At 39.3% G+C, this 19,832-nt stretch overlaps 1 protein-coding gene across 1 annotated transcript; it reads left to right on the top strand.

The window, feature by feature from the left end:
- The first annotated feature begins 1,658 nt into the window (after positions 1-1,658).
- Positions 1,659-2,591, top strand: LOC123949506 (olfactory receptor 2AG1-like). Its single transcript, XM_046017020.1, has one exon. It carries the CDS (start codon positions 1,659-1,661, stop codon positions 2,589-2,591), a length of 933 nt encoding a protein of 310 aa, XP_045872976.1.
- Positions 2,592-19,832: the final 17,241 nt, after the last annotated feature.

Here is a 19,832-nt window from a genome sequence, read left to right as displayed (position 1 = left end):
TCTGCGTGATGTATCAGTACCTGTCCTTAGATCCCAGGCTTTGCTGGCCACTGATATGGGATTTTTGCACCTATATGGTAATAAATGCCTCCAAATCAAAGAACCATCTAAGAGACAAAGATATGCCTGTCATATGCTCTAATGCTTTCCAGAACAGGAATTCATCCTGTCTATCCTGTGGCCATTCAATCCAATGTAGACACTCTGGCCCTGCAGGAGGGAGACTGGGGATCTCAGTCAGGTGTAATAGAGGACAGATAGGATAATTGAGACTGATTACAACATACAACACATGCTCTTTTGTTGCCAGCAGCTTTTGCTTTTTCTCCTAAACACAAACACTCTGATCTTCCTGGGCAGGACCTCATTAGTTATCAGATCTTTGAGGTCTCCCAGGCTCACATGTTTGCATAACCTGTAAAGAAACATCTATGTTATCACTAACCTTAAAGGTTTAGCTCCTAAAGCAATACCATGTCAAACACTCCATCCCCTAGTCTCAGAGAGTCTAGAATCCCTTCTCCCTCAAACACATGGAGAGTATGGAGCTGATCCAGGGAAGTGACTAAGGTGGATGTCTTTTAGCTCTTCCTATGAGACTTACATCTATTTCCTTGAATGATACAAACAAACGTGGACATAAGTTATATGGAAAATGCAGGGGAAGAGCTTTGTTGAAATCACACTTCTTTTCCGGATTGAGAATTTTATATTCAGAACAGGTTGTTAGGCCACTAACTGGGTATTTAAATCATTAGACAAACAGTATACTAAAAACAGGTACAAAAATAACCTAGGGCTTGGGTTCCAGGATATTGATTTCTAGAGGGAGATGATTTAATTGTGGAAAGATACATGTCAAGTTTTGATGTCCTGAATAACATTTTCATGTAGTGACATGTTAATGTTTAGCTACTGTGATGTCTGCTCTCCATTCAGATGGATCTTTCTTCAAGGTACAATGAAATAAGTCAATCGGAGAAAGACAACTATCATATGATCTCCCTGATTTGAGGACATGGAGAAACAACATGGGGGGGTAGGGGGATAGGAGAAGAATAAATGAAACAAGAGGGGATTGGGAGGGAGACAAACCATAAATGACTCTTAATCTCACAAAACAAACTGGGGGTTGCTGGGGGGAGGTGGGATTGGGAGAGGGGGAGGGGGCTATGGACATTGGGGAGGGTAAGTGCTATCGTGAGTGCTGTGAAGTGTGTAAACCTGGCGATTCACAGACCTGTACCCCTGGGGATAAAAATACATTATATGTTTATTAAAAAAAAAAATTTGGAAGGGGAGGCGAACCATAAGAGACTATGGACTCTGAAAAACAACCTGAGGGTTTTGAAGGGTCAGGGGTGGGAGGTTGGGGGAACAGGTGGTGGGTAATGGGGAGGGCACGTTTTGCATGGAGCACTGGGTGTTGTGCAAAAAGAATGAATACTGTTACGCTGAAAAAATAAATAAAATGGAAAAAAAAGTGTCAGAAACTGAGAGGTTAACAGGTAAAGTCCATTTCCAGTAGGAAAGACATTGCCTCATTGGATTCATGTTGGCCATCATCAGGAGCCTGTTATGTTACAAACAAGGGACCACCTTAGCAAAAATTCACTGAGAATGTATTTGATTCTAGGAAACGAAAGAAACAACACAGAATGGAGTACTGGAACTCCACCTTGGGCACTGGCTTTATATTGATGGGGATTCTGAATGACAGTGGGTCTCCTGAACTGCTCTGTGCCACAATCACAGTCCTGTACATGTTGGCCCTGACCAGCAATGGCCTGCTGCTCTTGGTCATTACAACGGATTCTCAGCTCCACGTGCCCATGTACTTCCTGCTCAGGCAGCTCTCACTCATGGATCTCCTCTTTACATCTGTTGTCACTCCCAAGGCTGTCATGGATTTTTTGCTCAATGAAAACACCATCTCCTTTGGGGGCTGTGCCCTTCAGATGTTTCTGGCGTTGATGCTGGGTGGTGCAGAGGATCTGCTACTGGCCTTCATGGCCTATGACAGATATGTGGCCATTTGTCATCCTCTGAACTACATGGTCTTCATGAGGCCAAAGGTCTGCTGGTTCATGGTGGCCACAGCCTGGGTACTGGCATCCCTAAGTGCCATTGTTTATACTGTGTATACCATGCACTATCCCTTCTGCATGTCCCGGAAGATCAGGCACCTGCTCTGTGAGATTCCACCTTTGCTGAAGTTGGCCTGTGCAGATACTTCTAGTTATGAACTGTTTGTGTATGTGATGAGTGTAACCTTCCTGATACCCCCTCTTTTTATTATCATTTCCTCTTATGCACTAATTCTGTGTACTGTGTTTTGGATGCCTTCACGTGAGGGGAAGCAAAAAGCCCTAGTCACCTGCTCTTCCCACCTGATGGTGGTTGGGATGTTCTATGGAGCTGCCACATTTATGTATGTCCTGCCCAGTTCACTCCATAGCCCCAAGCAAGACAACATCATCTCTCTTTTCTACACAGTTGTCACTCCAGCCCTGAACCCCCTTATCTACTGCCTGAGGAATAAGGAGGTTCTGAGAGCCTTGAAAAGAGTCCTGGGAAAATACATGCTGTGACACACTCCAGCGTCTAGGGAGAGCTTCTGGCTGTCCCTCACTGTTCATTTCTCTTCGAAGATTTCTGCTAATGCCCCATGGTGGAAACACTGTAATGCAAAGGCTATATTTTAATATTAAAATGGAAGAATGTAATTTGACTTGTCAAATGAATTCATGTTTCTGTATGTTTACCATATTACTTTATTTTTTGAAGTACAGTTGACAGAGAATCTTACATTAGTTTCAGTTATGCAGCATAGTGATTTGACTAGGTCTGTATTTTATGGGATGGTCACCACAAAAATGTAGCTACCATCTGTTATTGTACAATACTATTACAGTGTTATGGACTACATGCCCTTTATCCCCACTGTACCTTTTATCCTGGTGACTTATTTATTCTCTAACTGAAGTCTGTATCTCTCACTGCTCTTTAACCATTTTCACCATCCTTCAACCACCCCCTCCCTCAATGCTCTGGCAACCACCAGTTTATTCTCTGTATTTATGGTTTGTTTTTGTTGCCTCTTTATTCTTTTCTTTTGTTTTAGAATTCCACATATAGGTGAAATCATATGGTATTTGTCTTTCTCTGACTTATTTCACTTAGCATTATACCCTCAAGGTCCATTCATATTGCCACAAATGGCAAGATTTCATTCCTTTTTATGGCTGGTTAATATTCCACTATATACATATATACACACACACATGCGACAATCAACAGGCACTTGGGTTGCTTACATTATCTTGGCTAATGTAAATAATGCAGGAATAAACACAGGTATGTTTATATCTTTATGAATTAGTGTTTCGTTTTCTTTGGGTAAGTATCCATTAGTGGAACTACTGAATAATATGTTATTTCTGTTTCGATTTTTTGATGAATCTCCATACTGTTTCCATAGTGGCTGCACCAACTTACATTCCCACTAAAATTGCACAAAGCTTTCTTTTTCTTCACATCTGCACCAACACCTATTATTTGTCTTTCTGATTCTGGCCATTCTGATGTGTTTAAGGGGCTATTTCATTATCAAATGCTTTTAAATCTTTTTTCCATCAGGTAATTTATGTAAAAAAAATTAGTCACAGTCTATTTAAAAGTTGCTGTCTGTTATCCCACGTATCTAATGAGTTAAATGAGCCCAGGTGCTTTTACCAGTTTTGGACAGACCTCTGACTGGGGAAGTTCATACTAAACCAATATATGAACCAAAGAAAAGAAAGTTTCAAGTGGGAAGGCTAAGCAAGCCCCACATCAGGGGATCGGACCTTGAGATCTGCATAAATTTTAGACCAACTGACCATGTTAAATGATCATGTAGGCAGCCTAATTAACTACTAGTAGTTTATATGCATTTCTGTCATGTTCTCTCCTTTTTCCAAATGGCCTTTATAGAAAATATCTGGGTCTTCCAACAGGTGTTATTGTTTGTCTTTTTTTTTAAATTAACATATAATATATTCTTTGTTCCAGGGTTACAGGTCTGTGATTCATCAGTCTTACACAATTCACAGCATTCACCATAGCATGTACCCTCCCCAATGTCCATCACTCAACCACCCCACCCTCTCACCCCCTTCTCCTCCAGCAACTCTGTTTCCTGAAATTAAGAGTCTCTTATGGTTTGTCTCCCTCTCTGCTTTCCTTTTGTTTCATTTTCCCCTCCATTCCCCTATGGTCCTCTGTTTTGTTTCTCAAATTCCTCATATCAGTGAGATCATATGATTATTTTCCCTCTCTGATTGACTTATTTCACTTAGCATAATACCCTCTAGTTCCATCCACATCGTTGCAAATGGCAAGATTTATTTTGTTTGGTGGCTGCATAAAATACAATTGTATACCACATCTTCTTTATCCATTCATCTGTTGATGGACATCTAGGCTATTTCCATAGTTTAGCTGTTATGTACATTGCTGCTATAAATATTCTGGTGCAAGTGCCCCTTTAGATCACTACATTCGAATCTTTATGGTAAATACCCAGTAGTTCCATTGCTGCATCATAGAGTAGCTCCATTTTCAACTTTTTGAGGAACCTCCATACTGTTTTCCAGAGTGGCTGCACCAGTTTGCATTCCCACCAAGAGTGTAGGAGGGTTGCCCTTTCTTTGATCCTTGACAACACCTGTCATTTCCTGACTTGTTAATTTTAGCCATTCTGACTGTTGTGAGGTGGTATTTCTCTGGGTTTTGATTTGTATTTCTCTGATGCCGAGTGATGTGGAACACTTTTTCATGTGTCTGTTGGCCATTTGGGTGTTTTCTTTGCAGAAATGTCTGTTCATGTCCTCTACCCATTTCTTGATTGGGTTAATTGGCCTTTGGGTGTTGAGTTTGATCAGTTCTTTATAGATTTTGGACACTAGCCCTTTATCTGATATGTCATTTGCAAATATCTTCTCCCATTCTGTCAGTTGTCTTTTGTTTTCATTGACTGTTTCCTTTGCTGTGCAAAAACTTTTGATCCTGATGAAGTCCCAATAGTTAATTTGCCTTTGGCGATGTTTCTAGGAAGAAGTTGCTGTGGTAGAGGTAGAGGTTGTTGCCTGTGTTCTCCTCAAGGATTTTGATGGATTCCTTTCTCACATTGAGGTCTTTCATCCATTTTGCGTCTATTTTTGTGTGCGGATAAGGAAATGGTCCAGTTTCATTTTTCTGCATGTGGCTGTCCAATTTTCCCAACACTATTTGTCAAAGAGGCTGCCTTTTTTCCATTGGAAAATCTTTCCTGCTTTGTCAAAGATTAGCTGACCATAGAGTTGAGCGTTTATTTCTGGGCTCTCTATTCTGTTCCATTAATCTATGTGTCTGTTTCTGTGTCAGTACCATACTGTCTTGTTGATTACAGCTTTGTAATAGAGCTTGAAGTCTGGAATTGTGATGCCGCCAACTTTGGCTTTCTTTTTCAACATTCCTCTGGCTATTTGGGGTCTTTTCTGGTTCCATATAAATTTTAGGATCATTTGTTTCATTTCGTTGAATAAAGTTGATTGTATTTTGATAGAGATTACATTAAATGTGTAGATTGCTCTAGCTAGCTTAGACATTATCGCAATATATGTTCTTCTGATCCATGAGCATGGAATGTTTTTCCATTTCTTTGTGTCTTCCTCAATTTCCTTCATGAGTACTCTATAGTTTTCTGTGTAAAGATTCTTTGTCCCTTTGGTTACATTTATTCTTAGGTATCTTATGGTTTTGGATGCAATTGTTAATGGGATCGACTGACTCCTTAATTTCCCTTTCTTCTGCCTTGTTTTTGGTGTATAGAAATGCAACTGATTTCTGTGCATTGAATTCCTGTATGAGTTCTAGCAGTTTTGGAGTTCTAGCAGTCTTTTGGGTTTTCAACCTAAAGTATCCTATCATCTGCAAAGAGTGAGAGTTTGACTTCTTCTTTGCCAGTTCAGATGGCAGGCATGCATTTTATAGAGTTGATATGTGCACATAAAATAGAGCTTTTTTTCACTTATTAATACATAGTGAATTTCTCCCCTACATTATATGGCAGCTATATAGGACAGTGCAAAGCGAGTCTGGGGTCACTTGTCAGAGTACTGAGGTTTGAATTTAATACATCCCCACTTACTTATATAACTTTGAACATGTTTCATTTTTTTTAATTTTTAAAATTTATGAACATATAATGTATTATTAGCCCCAGGGGTACAGGTCTGTGAATCACCAGGCTTACACATTTCACAGCACTCACCATAGCACATACCCTCCCCAAAGTCCATAACCCAACCACCCTCTCCCTACCCACTTACCCCCAGCAACCCTCAGTTTGTTTTTTTTCTCCCCATTTTATTTATTTTTTTCAGCATAACAGTATTCATTGTTTTTGCACAACACCCAGTGCTCCATGCAAAACGTGCCCTCCCTATTACCCACCACCTGTTCCCCCAACCTCCCACCCCTGACCCTTCAAAACCCTCAGGTTGTTTTTCAGAGTCCATAGTCTCTTATGGTTCGCCTCCCCTCCCCAATGTCCATAGCCCCCTCCCCCTCTCCCAATCCCACCTCCCCCCAGCAACCCCCAGTTTGTTTTGTGAGATTAAGAGTCATTTATGGTTTGTCTCCCTCCCAATCCCATCTTGTTTCGTTTATTCTTCTCCTATCCCCCTAATCCCCCATGTTGTAAAAGTCTCTTATGGTTTGTCTCCCTTCCGATCCCATCTTGTTTCTTTTTTTTCTTCCTTACCCCCAAATCCCCCACTTTGCCTCTCAAATTTCTCATATCAGTGAGATCATATGATAATTGTCTTTCTCTGATTGACTTATTTCATTGAGCATGTTTCTTAACCTCTCTGTACCTGTCTGCACATCTCTAAACTGTAAACTGGCAATAATAGTTAGATTACTCCGTAGTCTATGTGAGGATTAAATAAATTAGCAAATATAAATGTAAGGCATTTAGAATAACACCTGGCATTTAATGAGTATTTAATAAATCTTAATTCTTATGTGTATAAATAGCCTTGAAGATATTTTTATGTGATGACATTATGTTATATCATATAGATATTTTGTAAAAGAATTGGCTATTTCATCACTGTTATACATTTACTGTGTGTGTGTGTGTGTGTGTGTTTGTGTGTGTGTGTGTTTCCAAAAAGAACAATGTTGGGGCTCCTGGGTGGCTTAGTCACTAGGCACCTGCCTTCTGCTCATGTCATGATTCCAGGGTCTGCAACTGAGACCCACATCGGCTTCCTGATCAGTGGGAAGACTGCTTCTCCCTCTCCCACTCCCCAGCTTGTATCCCCCCCATCAAATAAATAACCAAAATCTTTTAAAAAATAAAATAAATAAAATAAAAATAGCAATGCCAACCTCTGGGTATATGACTGATTTTTTTCCTTTAGAATACATTCTTGTAAGTGGAACTACTAAAACCGAAGTCAAAAACCTACTTAAGTTTCTTGATATAAAAAGATGATTTTTATCTGTTAAACATTGTGCATTTTACTAGCAACATATAAGTGTACTCAATCCATTACATCTTTTTGCATATTAAGTTTAATATATAAACAGTTTTTACTAATTTATTAAGTATAACATTTAAATATATTTAATTTGCATAATTAATTTATACTTTTCTTTTTGAGTTGTAATTCTTTACAGATTAGGAACACGGATATTTTGTTATACTTGTGCTAATAACTTCCTGAATTTTTATCTTTTAGTATCTCCATTCCAAAATCCAGGGTAAGGATTTTTACACAGAGAAGTACTGAAATATTTATGTAGTGAAATCTACATAATCTTTTCTTGTAGTGAAATCTACCCATCTTTTCTTTTCTGTTTTCTTTCAATGATTTTACTGCTAGGATATAATTTTCTACTCTCTCTTTAGGTATATATATATATATATATATATATATATATATAGAATTAGAATAGGAATTAGAATTAGAATTATAGCTAGGATATAATTTTCTACTCTCTCTTTAGGTATATATATATAGAATTAGAATAAATTTCTAATTTATCTTTACATGGTGAAGTTTTAACTTTTTTCCAAAGTTGCCACATTCTTAGTTATATTTTAAAAGAATTCTCTCCATTAATTTCTTCTATTTTTAAACTCATATATTATGTCTCATTAATGTGGTATTAAGCTACATTTCTTGGCTATCTGTTCAGTTTTAACTTATTTCTCTCCTTATTCTTTCTGAAGATATTTGATTCTGTCATCTGCACCTTAAAAACCCACTGGTAATTTGATCATGAGTGTATTCAACTGGTAAAGTAATTTTTAGTTTAGGTATTTTTTGCAATCCTCAGCCATGCCTTTTAGGATACAGTATACTGCAGCACCTTCTGAACCCAGTCTTGTTTCCTTTCTGAAAATGACTATTTCACACCTTCAGTTTCAGCTGACAACCTTACCCCATACATACTTCACTTGCAACGGGAAGTGAAGTATGTGGTAAGAGGGGCAAGGGAGGTGAGAAATGGTAGCCCCTTATGTTCCCCTCTTCAAACCTCCACCCACCTGTATGAACCTGCACTTTCATTTTGATTTTCTCCCTTTACAACTGCCTATTAAAGCCTGACCCCTTCACTTGTACTCTGAATCCTGATCTCACTCATCTACCATAGATTTTGCTCCTGCAGAATCTCTTTTTTTTTCCATTTTATTTATTTTTTCAGCGTAACAGTATTCATTCTTTTTGCACAACACCCATTGCTCCATGCAAAACGTGCCCTCCCCATTACCCACCACCTGTTCCCCCAACCTCCCACCCCTGACCCTTCAAAACCCTCAGGTTGTTTTTCAGAGTCCATAGTCTCTTATGGTTCGCCTCCCCTCCCCAATGTCCATAGCCCGCTCCCCCTCTCCCAATCCCACCTCCCCCCAGCAACCCCCAGTTTGTTTTGTGAGATTAAGAGTCATTTATGGTTTGTCTCCCTCCCAATCCCATCTTGATCTCTTTAATCTGAAACCATTTCCCTCTTCTCTTCTGGGTGATAACCAGAAGGATACAAATATGTTCTGATTATCTCAACATAAAGAACCCTCTACATGGCTCTGTATCCTCTTCTGTTACTGACCAATTGTTTTTAAGCTTTTCTTCAGGGAAAAAAAAGAAAATCTTAAAAGGTGTCCTGTTCTGCTGACTTTCTGTTCACAAATTAGCCCATTTCCAATGGATTTCCTTCCATGGACCTGTTCTTTGTCAGAGTCATTACTGCTGTCTCAAATAAAGTGGTCATTTCTTTCTTTCTTTTAAAAAAAAGATTTATTTGTTTATTTTAGATAGTGAGAGAGTGCAAGCAGGAGAGGGAAAGGAGAAGGGAGGGATAACCTCAGGCAGACTCCCTACTGAGCACAGAACCCAACACACAGGGCTCAATCCCAGGACGCTGAGATCACAATCTGAGCTGAAATCAAGAGTGGGGGGCTTAAATGAATGAGCCACCCAGGAAACTTAAAGTGGTTATTTCTATATCTTCCTCCTTGACCTTTCAGCAACTTAGACACAGTTGACTATTTCCTTCTTCTTGAAACCATTTCTTCTCTTGCATTCCAGATTCCACAACACTTGGTTTTCCTCCTTTTCCCCTTAATTCTCTTCACCTATTGAATTCCCTTGTCTTTCTGATTTAGAACTTCCCCTTGTTAAAAAAAAAGAGGTCATATGAAAGACAACTATCATATGATCTCCCTGATATGAGGACATGGAGAAGCAACATGGGGGGGTAGGGGGATAGGAGAAGAATAAATGAAACAAGATGGGATTGGGAGGGAGACAAACCATAAATGACTCTTAATCTCACAAAACAAACTGGGGGTTGCTGGGGGGAGGTGGGATTGGGAGAGGGGGAGCGGGCTATGGACATTGGGGAGGCGAGGCGAACCATAAGAGACTATGGACTCTGAAAAACAACCTGAGGGTTTTGAAGGGTCAGGGGTGGGAGGTTGGGGCAACCTGAGGGTTTTGAAGGGTCAGGGGTGGGAGGTTGGGGGAACAGGTGGTGGGTAATGGGGAGGGCACGTTTTGCATGGAGCACTGGGTGTTGTGCAAAAAGAATGAATACTGTTACACTGAAAAAATAAATAAAATGGGAAAAAAAGAACAAATAAAAAAAAAGAGGTAAAAACATGGACCTCTTTTTCTTCTCATTCAATAATCTCTTCCTGAGTAATTAATCTATTTGCATAGGTTTAAGTACCATCTACACACTGTTGATGGGCAAAGAGTGGACTACTTCCATAAACCACAGGCTCATATATCTAATTGCCCACTTGCCATGTCCAGTAGGAATTTCAAACTTAATCTAAAACATAACTCTAGATACATTCTCCTGCCAGCCTGTTCTTCCCTCATTCTTTTTTATCTAAATCAATGTGCACCACCCACACAGCTGATCAACTAAAACTTTATATACATTGTTTTCTTTCTTTCTTTCTTTCTTTTGCCTTACTGCCCCAATAAGTAAATGAATCTTCTTGGCTTCACCTATACAGTATATTCCAAATGTATACACTTCTTTTGGTGCCCCCTACAAGTATCTTAGTCCAAGTCATCATAATCTGCTGCATGTTGCTCTACAATAGCTTCCTAATAGGTCTTTACCTTTTCACTTTTTTCCCACAATAGTCTGTTTTCTCCCTAATATACAGATTGACCTTCATAAATACAGATCAGATTATGTAACTTTTTAAATTTAAATTTAATTAGCCAACATATAGTACATCATTAGTTTCAGATGTAGAGTTCAGTTATTCATCAGTTGCATATAACACCCAGCACTCATCACATCATGTGCCCTCTTTAATGCCCATCACCGAAGTACCCCATCCTCTCTCTCAACTCCCTTCTAGCAACCCTCAGTTTGTTTCCTATAGTTAAGAGTCTCTCTTGGTTTGTCTACCTCTCTGATTTCTTTCATATTATGTCACATTTTGACAAGGGTGCACATGGTCTTGGCCCTGCCTACCTTTCAGTCCATACTTAAAACTGTGCTCTCTTATAGTCACTTTAATCTAACTCCATTGACCTCTTGCTTTCCATCACAGGATTCAAAATTGTTCCTGCTTTAGGACAAATTAATATCTATTCTCCTTCCCTGTGATGTTTTATCATCAAATCTTCTTGGCTTATTAAAGTCCCATCTTAAAAATGTTAACTTCTCAAAGAGATTAGCAATCTATATGGCATGTACTCAAAGCAAAAGGCACTATCACCCTGTTTTATTGTCTTCATTGCACTTATCATTATGTGAAACTTTCTTATTTACACTTTAGTTTACTTGTTTCTCTCTCTCTCCACCTTTCAAAATTAAACTTCATGAGAGCACAGACTATGCAGTGTGTGTGTGTCATAGCTGCTTCTCCACAAAATCTAGTAATGTATAAAATGCAATCTCTACAATGAAATGTGAAAAGGTATGCACATGTGTATATCTTTCCTGAAGAACTAGAGGGATATGCCATGTTACTAGATGAAAAGACTTAATGGTTTTGTTTACATATGCTAAATAATCTATAAATTTAGAGTAATAAGCATTAAACTTCTAATGGCATTTTAAAAAGTGGATTTTGACAAGCTGAGAAGCAGAAAGTTTATGAACTATCAAGAAAATTGTGAAACAGCAGAAAAATAAGAGTTCTGTCTTGACAGCTAAACCTATAGTAATTGAAATACAGCAAAACATGTGCAGTAATTGACAAATATGCAAATATGTATATTGAAATTTAGTATATAATATGGCAGCATTTGAAATTAATGGGGGAAAGAATGACTTACCATGATATTAGAACAAATAGTTAAATATTTAGGGAAAAATTGCCATACTAACTCACATAAATTCTCATAAAATAAATTCCAGACATTTTAAAGATCTATTGGTTAAAAACAAAATCTGTGTCAGATTGCCTATTCCAGATTCATGTCCTACTTGTTCCCAGCATTTATGTGGGGCCATATTATTGAGTTTCAGTGAATGGAATGTGAGCAGTTGTGCCATCCTCCTTCTGGCTACAAAAATTATCAGTGAACAACTTTTTTAATCTTCATCTTTATGGATAGTGACATAGGATGACCTAGAAAGCCCCAGATTAAAGAACTCTTTCAGCTTGGGTCCACACACCTGTCACTTCACCTCTCAATTAGAATTTATGCAAGTGGTTTAAGTCAATCAGAGGAATACAGTTATCAAATGGTTTTACTCATAAGTGGAATATAAGAAATAGAGCAGAGGATCATAGGGGAAGGGAGGGAAAACTGAATGGAAGAAATAAGAGAGGGAGACAAACCATGAGAGACTCTTGACCCTGGGAAACAAATTGAGGCTTGCTGGAGGGGAGATGCTGGGGGGAATGGGGTAACTGGGTGATGGGCATTAAGGAGGGCATATGATGTGATAAGCACTGAGTGTTATGCAACTGATGAATTGTTGAACACTACATCTGAAACAAATGATGTACTATATCTTGGCTAATTGCATTTAAAATAAAAAAATATATGGACTCTGAAAAACAACTAGAGGGTTATGAAGGGGCGGCGGGGGGGTGGGGGGGTTGGGAGGTTGAGGGACCAGGTGGTGGGTAATGAGGAGGGCACGTACTGCATGGAGCACTGGGTGTGATGCCAAAACAATGAACACTGTTATGCTGTAAATAAACAAATAAAAATAAATAAATTAAAAAATATATATATTAATGAAAAATAAACTTCTACCCATTAAGCCACGGAGATTTGGGATTTATCTGTTAAAGCAGAGTTCCACAAGCATGTCTGTGGGGCAATATCCTAATTGCCTGATTTTACAAATAGAGTTTTACTGTAAGACATTCATTTTTTTGTATTAGCCATGACTTTTTCCTGCTAAAATGGTATAGTCGGTAGTTATGATAGGAACAGTATGAGCTATAAAATCTAAAATACTTATTATCTGACCCTTTATAGAAAAAGTTTGCTGATCCTTATGTTAGTGTAACTAATGTCACTTTTCATAAAGGAGAACTATAACAAGAGCATCACACCGGAGACCTATTTTTATTACTTTAGGGATGAAGAAAGGCTCTCTTATAAAAAGGGAAATCTATGTGCTCCTTCCCCTTATTCTTATTTTCTGCATTCCTACCTTTTTTTTTACACCCTACCACACCTTTACCTGATTAACTCTTTCATCCTTCAATTTTCAACACAAAATCACCTCTCCAGGAATTATTCAGGAATTAGTATGATTTTCAAAAGTCTATAATTTTATGGATAATCAATAACCTTTTTTTTATGGGGTGCCTGGGTGGCTCAGTGGGTTAAAGTCTCTGAGCCTTCAGATTTTGGAATCAAGATGGCGGGGAAGTAGGAGGAGGCACCTTTTCAACCTGTACCCTAAAGTGAGCTGATTACCTACCAAAGAACTCCGACCACCCATGAAATCAGCCTGAGATCAGAATTATACACGTCTGGATCTCTACAGGAGCAGAAGATGCCAGTGGCAGGTAAAGCAGACTGGGAGCGTCAGACTGATATCAGAAGATAAACAAAAGGGGGAGGGAGCCACCAGAGGTGACCGATTGGAAAGTAATACCCCAACACGAGAGTGCTCTGCGTCTGGGGACCAGCATTAACTTGGAGTCTGGTTGAAAGCACTCAAAAAACAAAGAGCAAAGGATCGAGGGGGTAATAGTGGGAACCTGGGCGGTTAGGGTCAGGGACCTAAGTCCCGGGACCCAGGACAGCCTCCCCTGGCGCAGAGCCAGAGAGAGTGCGGCAGAGAAATCAGGTCTCCTTCCCTGAGTGGCCAGTGCACCTGAAAGCCAGCAAGCCTGAGAATGATTGGGGTCTGGCTCCCGTGAGGGGAGTATTCTTGGTTGCATGTTCTTCTCATTTAGTACTCTGAATATATTTTGCCAGCCCTTCCTGGCTTTCCAGGTCCCTGTGGAAAGGTCTGACGTTATTCTAATGGGCTTTCCTCTGTATGTAAGAAGCTTCTTTGTCCTAGCTGCTTTTAAGAGGGTCTGTCGTGAAACATAATTCTTCATTCTAACTATAAGGTGCCGTGAGGACTTTCGAGAATCTAAAATCTTGGGAGGAAATCTTTCTGCCTCTAGTACATGAACGTTGTTTCCATTCGTGAGATTGGGAAAATTTTCATAGACAACTTCTTCCACTATATCTTCTAGACTTCTTTCTTTTTCCTCCCCTTCAGGGATTCCAATAATTCTGACATTGGAATCTTTCATGGCATCGTTTATTTCCCTGATTCTGTTTTCGTGGCTTCTGAGCTGTTTGTTCCAAGCTTCCTCCTGATCCTTTCTCTCTATCTGTTTGTCCTCCACATCACTAATTCTATCTTCTGTCTCAGTTACCCTAGCTTTTAGAGAATTTAGATTGGATTGGAACTCATTGAGAGCATTTTGAACATCATCCCTGGTGGCTTTCAGTTCTGCCCTAACATTGTGAACATCATCCCTGGTGGCTTTCAGTTCTGCCCTAATCAATTCTGTTTGGTGATCCATGGCTTTCTCCAACCTAGCTATTGCCTGGATAATTGTTAGTCTGAATTCCTTTTCTGACATATTGTCTATGTCGATAGCCATTAACTCTGTTGCAGAAGGCCCATCCTCTGTATTTTTCTTCTGTTGGGTATTCCTCCTCCTAGTCATTTTGGTAAGAGATGACTAAACAGATGCAGCTGGACTTATCGATTGTGGTGCAGTCAATGTGCACCCTGGAACGCTTCTGTGCAATCAGGATTCCCCACCCAAATGAGAGAAAAAAGAAAAGAAAAAGAAATAGAGAAGAAGAAAGAAAAAAAAGGGGAAAGAAAAAAGGAAAAAAAAAAGAGAAAGAGAGATAGGAAAAAAAGGGAAGATAAAAGAGAAGGCTCAGCCCAAATGGTCCACAATGTAAGATTTGTGGAGTATACAAACAAAAACAGACAAACAAAAAGAGTGATAAAAGTATATGACAAGAGAAAAAATATGTATATATAAGCAAAAAAAAAAAAAAGGGAAGAACCTCATCAGAAAGAACCCCAAGTATAAGATTTATATATTATCAGGACAAACACAAATTCACAGAAACACTGACAGAAGGAAAAGTTGGGAGAGTGGTTATAGATTCTCAGTGTGAGTGAGGAAGGTTATTTTGATTCTTCCTGAAGGTATCTTGATGTTTTTGTTAAGGGACTCAACTTTCCTATGTTACAGGGGTATTAGAAACTGGTTTGCCTATAGGGGTAGCATAGATTGGGGAAAGGGGATTACCTTGAAGTTTAACTCTATATGTATAGTAGAAAATAAAAATTAAAAAAGAATAAACTAGACTAAACTAAGTTAAAATTAAAAAAGAATTAAAAAAATAGAAAAACAAAAGAAAAACACGGGTGTATGTATCAAAAAGTTCAGGTTAGAAGGTTATTAAAGAATTTGATGTACTGGACATCTCAGTGTGATGGTAAATAGGTTGAAAAATTATGTGTATGTATAAAAAAAAAGAACCAGAATATTGGTAAAGAGTTAAAAATAAAAGTTGTATTTATGAAGTAGTGGTGGTTGTTCTCTTGTAGTCTTTTTTTTTTTTTCTTCCTTCCTGGTTGGTTTTCTGGGGGAGGGGCCTGCCATGTGGGTTTTCAGACAATGATGTTCCCTGAGTTAGGTCCTCCTGCTCCCCTCAAGGGGGTGAGCTCTTTTTTTTTTTCAGGAAACTGATTTTTTTCAGCCTTTTGTTCTCTGGGGGTTTTTATGTTCTTTCATCTGCTTTCTCTCACCTTGACAGCTTTTGATGGTTTTTGGAGGTTTAGAGGAGAGCAAACAGCATCCCAACCTCCCTCTCAGAGAGAAGCCTCAGACTGTTTTGCAAAAGCTGCTGGCAGAGTCGGTTCTGAGTCACTGTCCCTGGGGATGCACGAGCTCCTCGTTGTACCCAAAACCAGGGCAGCGGTGGCTGTCTAGGCAGCTCCAGACCGCCAGAGAGGTTCCTAGCAGAGATCACACACTGAGATTTTCCCGCTGTCCCGGGCTGGGAATGTCTGGTTTTTCCAGATGCCAGAGCTCCAGGCTAGCGCCTATGAGCACCTATCCCAAGGGAGGGTGTGGGACGTGCGCGTTTCAGGATTGCCATCTGGCCAGGCTCCCAGCCCCTCACTGGAGCCAGACCCCACTCATTCTTGGGCGCGCTGGCATTCAGGCGCACTGGCGGCTCAGGGACGGAGACCTGGTTTCTCCGCCGCACTCTCTCTGGCTCCGCGCCAGGGGAGGCTGTCCTGGGTCCGGGGACTTAGGTCCCTGACCCTAACCGCCCAGGTTCCCACTATTACCCCCCGCGATCCTTTGCTGTTTGTTTTTTGAGTGCTTTCAACCAGACTCCAAGTTAATGCTGGTCCCCAGACGCAGAGCACTCTCGTGTTGGGGTGTTACTTTCCAATCGGTCACCTCTGGTGGCTCCCTCCCCCTTTTGTTTATCTTCCGATATCAGTCTGAGGCTCCCAGTTTGCTTTACCTGCCACTGGCGTCTTCTGCTCCAGTAGAGATCCAGACATGTATAATTCTGATCTCAGGCTGATTTCATGGGTGGTCGGAGTTCTTTGGTAGGTAATCAGCTCACTTTAGGGTACAGGTTGAAAAGGTGCCTCCTCCTACTTCCCCGCCATCTTGACTCCCCCCTAGAATGTACCTCATTAATGGCTTTTTAAATTTAAACTTGGTTAGATATTCCGTTTTTTATTTCTCCAAAAAGGATTTTATTTCTCCAGAAAGGGATTCTCTAGTATCTTCTATGTTTATTCTGAGCCCATTTACCCTCTTTACAATCATCACTCTGAACTCTAGTTCTGACATCTTACTAAGGTCCATATTGATTAGGTCCCTGGCTTTTGGTACTGCCTCTTGTTCTTTTTGTTTGAGATGAGTTTTTCTGCCTTGTCATTTTATCTGGAGATGAGTAGATGAATGAGAGATCAAAATACTAAAAGGGTAGCAATGACCGAAAAATATATACTAACCAAATTAGAAGAGACCTGAAACCAGGGGGAGAAGAAAGGGTAAAAATTTACATATATATCTAATATATATAATATATATGTATGTATGTATACATCTATATGCATATATAGATGTACATATTAGATATATGTATGTATACATATAGACATATAGACATATTAAATGTACATACATCTGCATATACATATATCTAATATATATTAGATATATGTACATCCATATATACATATATATTAGACTGTTGAGTAGGACAGATCCACACACTTGATTTTGGGTGTTTGGGATCTATTAGAAGAAAATACCTCCCAAAATTTTAAAGGAAGAACAACTTATATATAAATGAAAGTAAGGGTAAACAGAATGAAGGGATGGAATATGACGTTAAAAATGAAGATTAAAAAAATTCTAAAAAGGGAATTGATAAAAAGTTGGTTGAAAAACGAAAAAAAGAGAGGAAAGTATGTGATCAGACTGCATACTGGAACAAATCCATGTGCTAGATTTATGGTATATTTTGATGTATTATAAAAAATTGTATCCCAAAATTTTAAAGAAAAAGAAACCTACATATATACAAAAAATAAGATTAAATATAATGAAGGGATAAAATGTGACTATAACAATGAAAATTTTATTTTATTTTATTTTTTTTAAGATTTTTTATTTATTTATTTGACAGGCAGAGATCACAAGTAGGCAGAGAGGCAGGCAGAGAGAGAGAGAGAGTAAGCAGGCTCCCTGCTGAGCAGAGAGCCCGATGTGGGGCTCGATCCCAGGACCCTGGGATCATTACCCAAGCTGTAGGCAGAGGCTTTAACCCTCTGAGCCACCCGGGCGCCCCTAACAATGAAAATTTTAAAAGATTTTTTAAATTTTTATTTATTTTAAAATTTTCTTTTCAGTGTTCCAGAATTCATTAATTATGCATCACACCCAGTGCTCCATGCAATATGTGCCCTCCATAATACCCACCCCCAGGCTCACCAGGCTCCTACCCTTTCCCCTCCAAAACCCTCAGTTAGTTCCTCAAAGTCCACAGTCTCTCATGGTTCATCTCCCCACCAATTTCCCCCAATTCCTTTCTCCTCTCCATCTCCCCAGGTTCACCATGCTCTTCCTATGCTCCACAATAAGGGAAAGCATATGATAATTGACTCTGTCTGCTGACTTATTTCCCTCAGCATGAATCTCCTCCAGTCCCATTCACGTTTTTTCTAAAGATTTTATTTATTTATGTATTTATGTATGTATGTATTTATTTATTTATTTATTTATTTACTTATTTGTCAGAGAGAGAGAGAGAGAGAGAGAGCGGGCACAAGCAGGCAGAGGCAGAGAGAGAAGCAGAGTAAAGAGCTGGATACGGGACTTGATCCTAGGATGCTGGGATCATGACCTAAGCTGAAGTCAGCGGCTTAACTGGCTGAGTCACCCAGGCATCCCAGTCCATCCAGGTTGATACAAAAGTTGGATATTCATGGACCACATCTTCTTTATCCATTCATCTGTTGAAGGGTATTTTAGTTCTTTCCACAGTTTGGCGACTGTGGCCATTGCTGCTATGAACATTGGGGTACAGATGGGCCCTTCTTTTCACTACATCTGTATCCTTGGGTAAATATCCAGTAGTGCAATTTCAGGGTCATAGGAAAGCTCTATTTTTAATTTCTTAAGGAATCTCCACAGTGTTTTCCAAAATGGCTGTACCAACTTGCATTCCCACCAACAGTGTAAGAGGGTTCCCCTTTCTCTACACCCTCTCCAACACATGTTGTTTACTGTCTTATTAATTTTGGCCATTCTAAATGGTAACTGATGTAAGGTGGTATCTCAATGTGGTTTTAATTTGAATCTCCCTGATGGTTAGTGATGATGAACGTTTTTTCATGTGTCTGATAAACATTTGTATGTTTTCATTGGAGAAATGTCTGTTCATGTCTTCTGCCCTTTTTTGGACATGATTTTCTATTTTGTGTGTGTTGAGTTTGAGGAGTTCTTTATCAATCTTGGATATCAGCCCTTTGCCTGTACTATCATGTGCGAATATCTTCTCCCATTCCGTGGGTTGCCTCTTTGTTTTGTTGACTATTTCCTTTGCTGTGCAGAAGCCTTTGATCTTGATGAGGTACCAAAAGTTCATTTTCGCTTTTGTTTCCTTTGCCTTTGGAGCCATATCTTGGAAGAGGCTGCTGTGGTTGATGTTGAGGGTTACTGCCTATGTTTTCCTTTAGTATTCTGATGGATTCCTGCCTCACATTGAGGTCTTTTATCCATTTCGAGTTTATATCTGTGTATGGTGCAAGAGAATGTTTGAGTTTCATTCTTCAACACAAAAACTCTCCAATTTTCCCAGCACCAATTATTGAAGAGACTGTCTTTTTTCCACTGTATATTTTTTCCTGCTTTGTCAATGATTATTTGACCATAGAGGTGAGGGTCCATATCTGGGCTCTCTGCTCTGCTCTACTGGTCTATGTGTCTGTTTTTGTTCCAATACCATGCTGTCTTGGTGATCACAGCTTTGTAGTAAAGCTTGAAATCAGGCAATGTGATGCTCCTATTTCTGTTTTTCTTTTTCAATCTTTCTTTAGCAATTTATGGTATTTTCTGATTCCATATAAATTGTTGGATTGTTTGCTCCAGCTCTTTGAAAAATGCCAATGGAATTTTGTTTGGAATGGCATTGAAAGTAAGATTGGTCTAGACGGTATAGACATTTTAACAATGTTTATTCTTCCAATCCATAAGGATAGAATGGTCTTCTAGCTTTTTGTGTGTTCTT

Source organism: Meles meles, chromosome 8 (genome assembly GCF_922984935.1).
Source record: "Meles meles chromosome 8, mMelMel3.1 paternal haplotype, whole genome shotgun sequence".
NCBI classification, from domain to species: Eukaryota; Metazoa; Chordata; class Mammalia; order Carnivora; family Mustelidae; genus Meles; species Meles meles.
The sequence above is the reverse complement of the archived record's forward strand: the minus strand, read 5'-3'. Positions and strand labels throughout refer to the sequence as shown.

Bases quoted from the DNA above. Each gene is read 5' to 3' on its own strand.
- LOC123949506 (XM_046017020.1), top strand. From the start codon at position 1,659: ATGGAGTACTGGAACTCCACCTTGGGCACTGGCTTTATATTGATGGGG.